At 44.1% G+C, this 13,327-nt stretch overlaps 1 protein-coding gene across 6 annotated transcripts in view; it reads right to left on the bottom strand.

Moving 5' to 3' along the window:
* trim36 (tripartite motif containing 36) overlaps positions 1-13,327 on the bottom strand; it is a 36,198-nt gene that overhangs the window by 9,336 nt on the left and 13,535 nt on the right. For all 6 annotated transcript variants that reach the window (XM_084138725.1, XM_084138726.1, XM_084138727.1 and 3 more), the window contains 3 exons: positions 10,732-10,827; positions 9,647-9,900; positions 6,124-6,245 (listed from right to left, as the gene is read on the bottom strand). In XM_084138725.1, the coding sequence (XP_083994851.1) occupies positions 6,124-6,245; positions 9,647-9,900; positions 10,732-10,827 (472 nt within the window). The remainder of the gene's footprint in view (positions 1-6,123; positions 6,246-9,646; positions 9,901-10,731; positions 10,828-13,327) is intronic.

The raw sequence follows: 13,327 nt of genomic DNA, 5'->3' as shown, positions 1-13,327 counted from the left end.
ACTTCTGATGTAAACAGGGAACTTCAGAACATTCTGATGAAACATAAGACTACAAATCGACTCATCATTCATGTGGGGAAGAATGATATTCATAAAGAGCAGTCAGAACTCCTTAAGAAGGATTTCAATGAACTTTTTGAAACACTTAAAAGACTGAAAGTCCAAACATTCATCAGTGGACCACTCCCAGCAAGAGGAACAAACAGGTTTTCACGGTTACTTGGGCTAAATACATGGCTGCAAAAAACCTGCAATATAAAAGCAGTGAACTTCATTGACAATTTCAATCTTTTCTGGAGTCAGAGACAACTGTTTCATCGGGATGGCCATCACCCAAACAAACTTGGTTCAAGAGTGTTAAAGGACAATATCTACTTCTCCCTCAATCATCCTTCTGCAGTGTGTGCCAATCCACTCAATCTGAACGGCACACACACACCTGGACACAGTATGAATGACCACGGGACTTCACTTCAGCAGCAAAATGGACATGATAACACCACTCCGCCACAACAACCTGTGCTCACGGACACAATCTCAGCTGAGCCCTGCCCACAGAGCTCACCACAGACAGACATATCAGAACTGCTTGAAGATTCACCACCCAAGGACGACTTCCTGGAAAACAGCCAGGGAAGCCAGGACAGCATATCACAGCCTCCGATAACACCAGAGCAACAGCCCCTTTCACCAGACACTCTCTCCCTCTCCCCAGCAACTCCACTCCTGTGCTTCTCACAGAAAATGGAAGAACAGGTGTATGCTGGAACCAGACTATCCCACTCTTTTGCTGCAAGCCCCCAGATACCAACCAAAAAACGACAGGCACCATTACCACCAAAGCCTGCGGGCCCAGCTCGCCCTCCCCCTCCTGTGAGAGCTCTTCGGCCTCTGCCACAACGCCAGGGCCCACACCCTCCTCCATCTGCTCGAGGTGAACCAAAAACAACTGATACCAGCTCTCAGTGATATGTGTCGGGTCCCCGTTTTGATAACAGTAACTTTCTCAAATGTTTACAAAACAAACGGGAACCCAGTGTGCCTGTATCTTTCTCTATTGCTGTTTTATTACAAGATAGAAAGTCTAAGGCCTTCAATAGCCGTACAGCAAACCTAACTAATCTGGTGCCTATTACACGTCAAACTAATATTGATGTGGGGAAAAGTAAGACTGTTAAGTTAGCACTCTTTAACATTCGCTCACTTAAAAATAAATCACTTCTAGTCAACGACTTAACCACAAACAACCTGGATTTTATGCTTCTGAATGAAACCTGGCTAGAAGACAGCTTTAGTGCAACAATCCTCAATGAAGCAGCCCCTCCTAACTTTGCTTTTATGAGTGTCTGCAGAGCTGTTAAGAGAGGTGGGGGTCTAGCTGCTCTTTTTAAAGATATCTATCAATGTAAGCAAATATCATTTGGGAATTACCCTTCTTTCGAATATCTGGGTATTGTGTTGAAAGGTGCTCCACGCATTTTACTTATCATTATTTACAGGCCTCCAAAATACTCTCCAGCCTTTGCTGAGGATTTTACAGAACTATTATCAAAAATTACATCAGAGTTTGACTGTTTTGCCATTGCTGGAGATTTTAACATCCACATCGATAGTGCAGAAAACAACATGGCTAAAGAAATCAAAAGTGTTTTAAAAACTTTTGACCTGACTCAGCATGTACATGGACCCACACACAATCGTGGACACACTCTAGATTTACTCATCAGTAAGGGTCTAAACATTTCATCGATTGTTATTAAGGATGTAGCACTGTCTGATCATTTCTGTATTTTCTTTGATATATTGATCTCTCCTGCCACTGAAGCTAGATCTGTGTCTGTCAAGAAGAGATGCTTAAATGAGAACACTAGTGTACTATTTATGAAGGCTATATCTTTAACACCAAGCATATCTGCAGACTCTGTTGATTTTCTCCTTGATTCTTTTAACTCAAAAGTTAAAAGTGTAATTGATGATATTGCTCCTGTTAAAGTCAGGAAGAAGAATGGCAGACAAAAAGCACCTTGGAGAAACTCAACAGCTGTGCAAAATATGAAAAGACAATGCAGAAAAGCAGAGCGCATGTGGCGGAAGACAAAACTTGTAGTCCATTATAACATCTACAAAGACAGCCTTCATGCTTTCAATATGGAACTAGGCAAAGCTAGACAGACTTTCTTCTCAAATATTATAAACAGTAATTTAAACAACACACGCACTCTTTTTGCTACTGTAGAGAGACTGACAAATCCCCCAAGCCAGATTCCCAGTGAAATGCTCTCAGACAGCAAATGCAGTGAGTTTGCTTCTTTCTTCTCTGAGAAAATCAATAATATCAGAAAGGTGATCAGCACATCCTTGAGTTGCCCTGGGGTCAGACAGATCAAACTGCCTCAGAAAGTAGTTACTATGTCTGATTTCAAAGAAATCGATGGCAAAATTTTGGAAGAAACCGTACAGCACCTTAAAACATCAACCTGCACTCTTGACACACTTCCCACATCATTTTTCAAAAGTGTTTCAAAAACAGTTTAGAAGCAGATCTCCTAGAAGTGGTAAATGCCTCACTTCTCTCTGGGAGTTTTCCAAACTCCCTGAAAAATGCAGTTGTCAAGCCCCTCCTGAAAAAGAGCAATCTGGATAAGACCATATTAAGCAACTATAGGCCGATCTCAAATCTTCCTTTCATAGGCAAGATCATTGAAAAAGTTGTCTTCAATCAGCTGAACAAATTCCTATGCTCGAATGGACACTTTGACAATTTTCAATCTGGTTTCCGACCACACCACAGCACAGAGACAGCACTCATAAAGATAATAAACGATATTCGCTTAAATACTGATTCAGGCAAATTATCAGTGCTGGTGCTACTCGACCTCAGTGCTGCATTTGACACTGTCGATCATAACATACTTCTTGACAGGCTGGAAAACTGGGTGGGGCTTTCTGGGATAGTCCTAAAATGGTTCAGGTCATACTTAGATGGGAGAGGTTATTATGTGAGTATAGGAGATCATAAGTCTGAGTGGACATCCATGACATGCGGAGTCCCTCAAGGCTCAATTCTTGCGCCACTCCTGTTCAACCTGTATTTGCTCCCAATGAGCCAAATAATGAGAAAGAACCAAATTGCTTACCACAGCTATGCAGACGACACACAGATCTACTTAGCCCTATCGCCTAACGATTACAGCCCCATTGACTCCCTGTGCCAATGCATTGATGAAGTCAACAGTTGGATGTGTCAAAACTTTCTTCAGTTAAACAAAGACAAAACTGAAGTCATTGCGTTTGGAAACAAAGATGAAGTTCTCAAGGTGAATGCATACCTTCACTCTAGGGGTCTAACAACTAAAAATCAAGTCAGGAATCTTGGTGTGACACTAGAGTCAGACCATAGTTTCAGTAGTCATGTCAAAGCAATAAGTAAATCAGCATACTATCATCTGAAAAATATTGCAAGAATAAGATGCTTTGTTTCCAGACAAGACTTAGAGAAACTTGTTCATGCTTTCATCACCAGCAGGGTGGATTATTGTAATGGACTCCTCACTGGCCTTCCCAAAAAGACCATAAGACAGTTGCAGCTCATACAGAACGCTGCCGCCAGGATTCTGAGCAGAACCAGAAAATATGAACATATCACACCAGTCCTCAAGTCTTTACACTGGCTCCCAGTTAAATTTAGGGTTGATTTTAAAGTATTATTGCTGGTATATAAATTATTCAATGGCCTTGGACCTCAATACATTGCAGATATGCTCACTGAATATAAACCCAACAGATCACTCAGATCACTAGGATCATATCAGCTAGAAATACCAAGGGTTCACTCAAAGCATGGCGAGTCTGCTTTCAGCTATTATGCCAGCCACAGCTGGAACCAGCTTCCAGAGGAGATCAGATGTGCTCCTACTGTAGTCACATTCAAATCCAGACTCAAAACACATCTGTTTAGCTATGCATTTACTGAATGAGCACTGTGCCAATGCTCGTCCTGCATTGCCAATGCTCGTCCTATCTGTACTGTATTTTATTTTTTATTTTTCTAAACTGTTTTAATTATTCTTATTTCTTTTTATTATTTTAATTTCTTCTATGTAAAGCACTTTGAATTGCCATTGTGTATGAAATGTGCTATATAAATAAACTTGCCTTGCCTAAGTAAATCTCCTATTATCACTGTAAAGCTGCTTTGAAACAGCCTATGTTGTTAAAAGCGCTGTATAAATGAAGATGACTTGACAAGGCCGAGATGAATCTCACGCGTCACATTACAAAAGCTGCTGGGAATCGGTTTAAAGCGTCACAGTCCTATTACTGTTTCCCTGAGAAAGACCTTAAACCTTCCCAGAGCGAGACACACGTGACCTGAGGCCCGTCTGCCAAGAGCCCGGGCTCAGCGCCCAAAGCCTCTCCTGAACAACAAGCTATTGATGCGAGCGGGAGACGCATGAAGCCGGACGGAGGAGAACAGGAGACGCAGGGAAGAGAGAGGATCTGCTGTTCTGCAGACGTTTGAGTTCAGCAGAATTTAAGCGCATCACTGCATTTTGCCTCGTCAGCGATTCAGCCAATCACATTAGACGACTGCCATGATAAAGATTACAGGCATCAGGAGCATCAGTGCGGATCAATACGCTTCCGAGAAGAGCCTTCGTTTCTGTGGTCAGCAAGAGAGCACTTCTTCATTCAGCTGAAGCCCTGGAACAGACACGCTCATAAACAGGCCTGAACGTGTTCATATAAACAGGCCTGAACGTGTTCATATAAACAGGCCTGAACGTGTTCATATAAACAGGCCTGAACGTGTTCATATAAACAGGCCTGAACGTGTTCATATAAACAGGCCTGAACGTGTTCATATAAACAGGCCTGAACGTGTTCGTGTTCATATAAACAGGCCTGAGTGTGTTCGTGTTCATATAAACAGGCCTGAACGTGTTCATATAAACAGGCCTGAGTGTGTTCGTGTTCATATAAACAAGCCTGAACGTGTTCGTGTTCATATAAACAGGCCTGAACGTGTTCATATAAACAGGCCTGAGTGTGTTCGTGTTCATATAAACAGGCCTGAACGTGGTCATATAAACAGGCCTGAGTGTGTTCGTGTTCATATAAACAGGCCTGAACGTGGTCATATAAACAGGCCTGAACGTGTTCGTGTTCATATAAACAGGCCTGAACGTGTTCGTGTTCATATAAACAGGCCTGAGTGTGTTCGTGTTCATATAAACAGGCCTGAACGTGTTCATATAAACAGGCCTGAGTGTGTTCGTGTTCATATAAACAAGCCTGAACGTGTTCGTGTTCATATAAACAGGCCTGAACGTGTTCATATAAACAGGCCTGAGTGTGTTCGTGTTCATATAAACAGGCCTGAACGTGGTCATATAAACAGGCCTGAACGTGTTCGTGTTCATATAAACAGGCCTGAACGTGGTCATATAAACAGGCCTGAACGTGTTCGTGTTCATATAAACAGGCCTGAACGTGTTCATATAAACAGGCCTGAGTGTGTTCGTGTTCATATAAACAGGCCTGAGTGTGTTCGTGTTCATATAAACAGGCCTGAACGTGTTCGTGTTCATATAAACAGGCCTGAGTGTGTTCGTGTTCATATAAACAGGCCTGAACGTGTTCGTGTTCATATAAACAGGCCTGAGTGTGTTCGTGTTCATATAAACAGGCCTGAACGTGTTCGTGTTCATATAAACAGGCCTGAACGTGTTCATATAAACAGGCCTGAACGCGTGTTAAAATCCTCCGGGCGGTGGAACGAGTTGCACAGTGGGAAACGGGATAAATCCGGTGATTCTCCATCCGCTCCCGCAGAGCCTTTGCTCAGCAGGAATGACCTGAGCTCAAGGACGAGTGTGTATCCATACACAATAACAAACAATCATTCACCTTTAACCCTATAATGAGCTTCAGGATGTTCCACTCAAACTGGGCTTGACATGATGTCAGCGAAGGCCAGATCTTACACAAGAGTCTCAGTGACTCCGTGAAGCCTGTAAAGGGATTACTCCGCTAAAGAGCTTCTGCTAACAGCGCTAGCAGCTCAGGGCGACGGCTTCTGCTAACAGCGCTAGCGGCTCAGTGCTGGATCTTCAGTCTTACCTCCACCGAAGCTGAGCTCCTTCAGCAAGATCTCCTCCTTCGACGTGTCCAACACAAACTCCTCAAACGACGGGGTGGCCGAAGCCTGGAAGGTCTTCAGGGACTCGGTGGCTTTCTGGATCCTGTCAGAAACAAACACAATGAAGGCCATTCACATCCAATTAACAATACAATGGCATCAACAGTTTCATGGAGTTTCCAGCAGCAGAAATGATTTCATGACACTTCTTTACTTACGAGATTGATAGTATCAGAGAGAACACTATAACCCTGTGTAAATGAGTCTCAGAGGAACAGTGCTGTTCATTCTCTGCTCTAGGAGAATCATGTAAATCAACAGCAGGATTTATTACTGTGAAGCTGCTTTGAAACAATTGGTTTTGTATAAAGCGCTACAGAAATAAACGAGAATGACATTGAGTCCACCTGGACCAGGGCACAGTTCGGGTTCGATACGCTACAGGGCTCCAGACTGCCAACAAATACTCGTATTTTGCGGCCAAAATTAGATATCGACAACCACAACGTTGCCCAGCATCGAATGGCAAACAAAACGAAAGCGGAACGAAACCGCACTTCTCATTTGTGCTTCACGGGCCGTTATAAACCACAGATATCGGATCAAACAGCGCTGACGTGAAAACCAGTAGAAACATTGTGCTATGAATGAACAAGTTATAAAAGTCCACAAATCAGCAACATTCACCATGGATTTACTGTAGTAACACTAACCCTAACTGTGGTATTGTGACAGAAATGGGCAAACGCTTACTAATACTACACATCTGTTTCCAGCACTTCAAAACTATAATATCATGTTTAGGCTAAATGTTATTTTTAATGTTATGATGATCCAAACATTTTTTTGTTCATCCATCAAAGATTGTCCCCATTTATAAAATTAAAAGTTTCAAGATGTAGGAAATCACTAATTTAAAAAAATAAATAAAATTAAATTACCATTGTAACCATGTTAGTCTGAAGCCTTGTGAACTTAAAATAAAACTGCACATTGTAATTTCTGTATGTTAAGTCTATTTATTACCAAGGCAGGTTCATTTAAGGTTAATTTAATTTAAAATGTTCAGTCAGCGCTGCTAGCCAGGGGCGTAGCACAAGGTCCTGGGCCCTATGCATAGGCAGTCCTGATGGGCCCCCATGTTCCTCAACCCCCGATAATTTGTTGTGTGTGCATAGGTCTACACACATTCAAACCTCCTTTCCCAACATTCTCTAGCCTACTTTACTGTGGTTACTAAGGTTAAGCTAAATTCCACAAGGATCTATTCTGGGTCCTTTACTTTTCACGTTGTACATCAATGATCTTCCATCTGTCTGTCCTAACACTAACATTCAAATGTATGCAGATGACACTGTTATTTATATACACGGAAGTAGTGTGTCACAAGTTGCAAATGAACTTACAGAATCCCTGGTTCATGTTGCAGCTTGGCTAGAACAATGCTGCTTACAGTTAAACATCTCTAAAACAGTGTGTATGTTTATCACCAAAACTAAGAAATTAAGTATAGTGCCAGATGTATTCGTATCAGGGGAAAGATTACAAGTTGTATCTGAATATAAGTACCTTGGTATTCTGATTGATTCCAAACTTTCATTTAAAGCGCAGGTTAAAAAGGTCTGTAACCGGGTCAGATTTAGTTGATCAAATTTTAGATTTATTCGTGATTATATGTCGTCTGACGCCGCTTTGATGTATATGCATTCCATGATTATTTCTCATATTACCTACTGTTTAACTACTTGGTCGCAAGCTAGTATTACTACTCTGAAACCACTAGAGTCTTTGTATAAACAATCACTAAAAACTCTTGATAAGAAATCAGTTCGGTTTCATCACTGCTCAATATTAAAAAAATACAACTTGCTAAGCTGGGATAACTTGATCAAATATGTACATATTTGTCTGCTGTTTAAGACTGTACATAGCCTGTCTTCACCGCTAAAACAGTTTGTGAATATTAGAACAACTGCTTACCGATCTACTAGGGGTGGGGAAAGAGGGGACTGTATTATCCCTCTCAGAAGAAGTAACTTTAGCCAGTCTGTATTTTCGGTCAAAGCTGCAAGGGAATGGAACGCCGTCCCATCAACAATTAGACGATTACATGCTTTTGGCTCTTTTCAGTCTCATCTTAAAAAATGGTTACTGACAACTCAGCACTGTCAACATTAGTATTGTATTCTTGACAATAGACTTCTTTGTACTAATTGTTCTTGGCTATGTTGCTCTCTTCTGTTGTCATCTTTCTCTCTTTCCTTTCTCTCATGTTTATTTTGTTTTAGATAGTTCACGTTAATTTTGTATTTTTGTTAATTTTTTCATATAATGTGTACTGTATATGTGTGATGCTCTGTCTCTGTTTTTAGGGTGACCTTTTAACATTCTGTCAAGGGTCTACAGATGAAAAATAGCCTTTTGGGCTAATTCTGGCACGTTTACATTTATGTTTATTAATGTGCATTGCCCCTGTAAATAAATAAACTAAACTAAACTAAATGATATTACAATATTTTTTTGTATAACACCCAATGTAGGCTATAAAATTGCTAATTTTAGATATTATAGCCTATTAATTTAAAATTAAACAGGTTTCAATTTAGGCTATTATAATGGTGTGTTTTATTCAAACAGCATTGTTAGTGTACAGTTTATTCATGTAGCCTTTACCTCAGATTACATGTATAGCCTAACCAAATTATCATCTGAAAGTGTATCTTCTGCTCTTTCAGTGGGTTGTCTCAGTTCATTTTTAGCACTAACGATCGGAGATATTCAAGCAGTTTAGCACTATAGATTTCGTGTTCTAGTTTGTGCTCACCTTTCTTTGAAAAGAAGTCAGTTACCAATTGTTTCCCTTCATTTTGTTTTCTTTCCTTTCTTTTTTGGGGGCCTGATTTGGCTTTCTTTGAGAAAGACATTTCTACAGCAGAAGTTTGCGCTCCACCAGACGCTCAACTAACTAACGCAAAATGCGTGCAGAAGGACTAAACCATTTGGCGCATTAGCAAGGGGTGGGACCAGTCAGTCAATCAACCAAGTTATTCAGCCAATACACTAACTTTACATTTCATCTGACATTCATTATGAAATTTAATTAGGAAATGAAAATATCCATGTAAAATAAAATATATTCCAGACTTTAAGGGCCCTCTCTCCCCTTGGGGCCCTGGTAATCAGTACTGGTTTTACCCCCAGTTCGACGGCCCTGCTCCTAGCAAACACAGCTAGCCTGGAGCCCTGCGCTACATAACATCACAGCGGGAAATAATGACTAAGGGTTTGTGGGAAAGTGAAAGTCAAAGCTGCTTAGCGGACTAATAGAGATCAGTTATCAGGATTACAGTGAACGTACAGTGAACCTTGTGGTTTAAATCTAGAAACAAGCCGGTGGACAAAGATTAGGGATTACAGGCACGCGGCGAACGGCTCCTCGCGTCACTAAACGGCTGCAGCCAGTCAGAGAGCAGTGTGTGAGAAACCGACGTCCTGCACACACACCTGACGTGCAGCAGTTTGGCCGTCTGGACGAAGCAGGACTGATCGGTCTCCTTCAGCACCTCCTGAGCGTATCCCACAAGGCCACTGTTCTCCAGCATGCCCTGGTACTCCTCCACCTGGGCCCGGAGCCGGTCCACTCGCAGGGTTCTGGCCTGTTCCACGCACCGCAGCATCTCCGTCCTGCGCTCCTGCAGCGTCTCAAAGAGCCGCTCGAAGTGCTCGTTCGCCCGCCGCTCCGCCAGCTGCCCGTTCTCCTGCGCTCACCAGAACACCGTCACACATCAGCGTGCAGCAACACACACACACACACACACACACGGAGAGGGGTGCAACAACACACACACACATGGAGAGGGGTGCAACAACACACACACCAAAGGGGGTGTGTGATAAACACCCACACACACGGAGAGGGGTGCAACAACACACACACGGAGAGGGGTGCAACAACACACACACGGAGAGGGGTGCAACAACACACACACGGAGAGGGGTGCAACAACACACACACGGAGAGGGGTGCAACAACACACACACACACGGAGAGGGGTGCAACAACACACACACACACACGGAGGGGGTGTGTGATAAACACCCACACACACACACACACACGGAGGGGGTGTGTGATAAACACCCACACACACGGAGAGGGGTGCAACAACATACACACACACACACACACGGAGAGGGGTGCAACAACACACACACACACACACGGAGAGGGGTGCAACAACACACACACACACACACGGAGAGGGGTGCAACAACACACACACACACACGGAGGGGGTGTGTGATAAACACCCACACACACACACACACACACACATAGAGGGGGTGTGTGATAAACACCCACACACACGGAGAGGGGTGCAACAACACACACACACACACGGAGAGGGGTGCAACAACACACACACACACACACGGAGAGGGGTGTGTGATATGGGGATAATATAATATCAAAGTAATTAAAAAATAATGAACAAGTCACATGATTGAGGGATCATAAATCAGCTCAGCTAAACGAGAAGTTTCTGGAAGCTCAACCAATCAGGATCAAGCAGGAACAGGCTTCTTACCTCTGTGTGATTGATCATCACTTCCAGTTCAGAAATCTGAGTCCTCACTTGGTCTTCTTTGCTAATTAAGTAATGGATACTCTTCGACAGCTTCTCCTGTGGACAGAGTAAAGCCCAGTAGAACACAGTGGAAAACTCGATTTCCGGCCAGTGTGAGAAACATAACCCCGCTTCTGTGCGACGCCGGACAGAACATCATAAGATGGAGGTGACCACATTAAACATGGATGAGCCACGGCTCGTTTACAGTCGTCTGATGTTCCTGACCTCTTAATCACGGGCCCTCGCAGGCACATCTATTCACCAGAAACACGAGCGCTTGTTTTCAGCTCAGGAAGACATGAATAATTTAGGGGTCGTAAATTTAGCTAACCCTTTCAGAACTGAAAACTTCTTTGTTAGTCCAGCTTTAACTGAAACCAAACTACCAAAATGACCAGATGTAAATATAATGAGAATCACTTTTCAGCAGCTTTTCAAAAGAGTTCCACATGTAGAGATGTTAGCCAATCACAGCAGTGGGTGTTTACACTGAGGTCTCACAGCCAATCACAGCAGTGGGTGTTTACACTGAGGTCTCACAGCCAATCACAGCAGTGGGTGTTTACACTGAGGTCTCACAGCCAATCACAGCAGTGGGTGTTTACACTGAGGTCTCACAGCCAATCACAGCAGTGGGCGTTTACACTGAAGTCTCACAGCCAATCACAGCAGTGGGTCGTTTACACTGAGGTCTCACAGCCAATCACAGCAGTGGGCGTTTATACTGAAGTCTCACAGCCAATCACAGCAGTGGGAGTTTACCAATCACAGCAGTGGGCGTTTACACTGAGGTCTCACAGCCAATCACAGCAGTGGGTGTTTACATTGAGGTCTCACAGCCAATCACAGCAGTGGGCGTTTACACTGAGGTCACAGAGCCAATCACAGCAGTGGGTGTTTACCAATCACAGCAGTGGGCGTTTACACTGAGGTCTCACAGCCAATCACAGCAGTGGGTCGTTTACACTGAGGTCTCACAGCCAATCACAGCAGTGGGTATTTACACTGAGGTCTCACAGCCAATCACAGCAGTGGGCGTTTATACTGAAGTCTCACAGCCAATCACAGCAGTGGGCGTTTACCAATCACAGCAGTGGGCGTTTACACTGAGGTCTCACAGCCAATCACAGCAGTGGGCATTAACACTGAGGTCACAGAGCCAATCACAGCAGTGGGCGTTTACCAATCACAGCAGTGGGCGTTTACACTGAGTTCTCACAGCCAATCACAGCAGTGGGCGTTTACATTGAGGTCTCACAGCCAATCACAGCAGTGGGTGTTTACACTGAGGTCTCACAGCCAATCACAGCAGTGGGTGTTGACAATGAGGTCTCACAGCCAATCACAGCAGTGGGTGTTGACACTGAGGTCTCACAGCCAATCACAGCAGTGGGTGTTTACACTGAGGTCTCACAGCCAATCACAGCAGTGAGCGTTTATACTGAAGTCTCACAGCAGTGGGCGTTTACCAACCACAGCAGTGGGCGTTTACACTGAGGTCTCACAGCCAATCACAGCAGTGGGTGTTTACATTGAGGTCTCAGAGCCAATCACAGCAGTGGGTGTTTACACTGAGGTCTCACAGCCAATCACAGCAGTGGGTGTTTACACTGAGGTCTCACAGCCAATCACAGCAGTGGGCGTTTACACTGAGGTCACAGAGCCAATCACAGCAGTGGGCGTTTACCAATCACAGCAGTGGGCGTTTACACTGAGGTCTCACAGCCAATCACAGCAGTGGGCGTTTATACTGAAGTCTCACAGCCAACCACAGCAGTGGGCGTTTACCAATCACAGCAGTGGGCGTTTACACTGAAGTCTCACAGCAAATCACAGCAGTGGGTGTTTACACTGAGGTCTCAGAGCCAATCACAGCAGTGGGTGTTTACACTGAGGTCTCACAGCCAATCACAGCAGTGGGTGTTTACACTGAGGTCTCAGAGCCAATCACAGCAGTGGGTGTTTACACTGAGGTCTCACAGCCAATCACAGCAGTGGGTGTTTACACTGAAGACTCACAGCCAATCACAGCAGTGGGCGTTTACACTGAGGTCTCACAGCCAATCACAGCAGTGGGCGTTTACACTGAGGTCTCACAGCCAATCACAGCAGTGGGCGTTTACACTGAGGTCTCACAGCCAATCACAGCAGTGGCCGTTTACACTGAAGACTCACAGCCAATCACAGCAGTGGCCGTTTACACTGAGGTCTCACAGCCAAATCACAGCAGTGGGCGTTTACACTGAGGTCTCACAGCCAATCACAGCAGTGGGCGTTTACACTGAAGACTCACAGCCAATCACAGCAGTGGGCGTTTACACTGAGGTCTCACAGCCAATCACAGCAGTGGGCGTTTACACTGAAGTCTCACAGCCAATCACAGCAGTGGGTGTTTACACTGAGGTCTCAGAGCCAATCACAGCAGTGGGTGTTTACACTGAAGACTCACAGCCAATCACAGCAGTGGGCGTTTACACTGAGGTCTCACAGCCAATCACAGCAGTGGGCGTTTACACTGAGGTCTCAGAGCCAATCACAGCAGTGGGTGTTTACA

The sequence above is a fragment of the Abramis brama genome, assembly GCF_963993115.1.
Source record: "Abramis brama genome assembly, chromosome: 16".
Taxonomy (NCBI): domain Eukaryota; kingdom Metazoa; phylum Chordata; class Actinopteri; order Cypriniformes; family Leuciscidae; genus Abramis; species Abramis brama.
The sequence above is the reverse complement of the archived record's forward strand: the minus strand, read 5'-3'. Positions and strand labels throughout refer to the sequence as shown.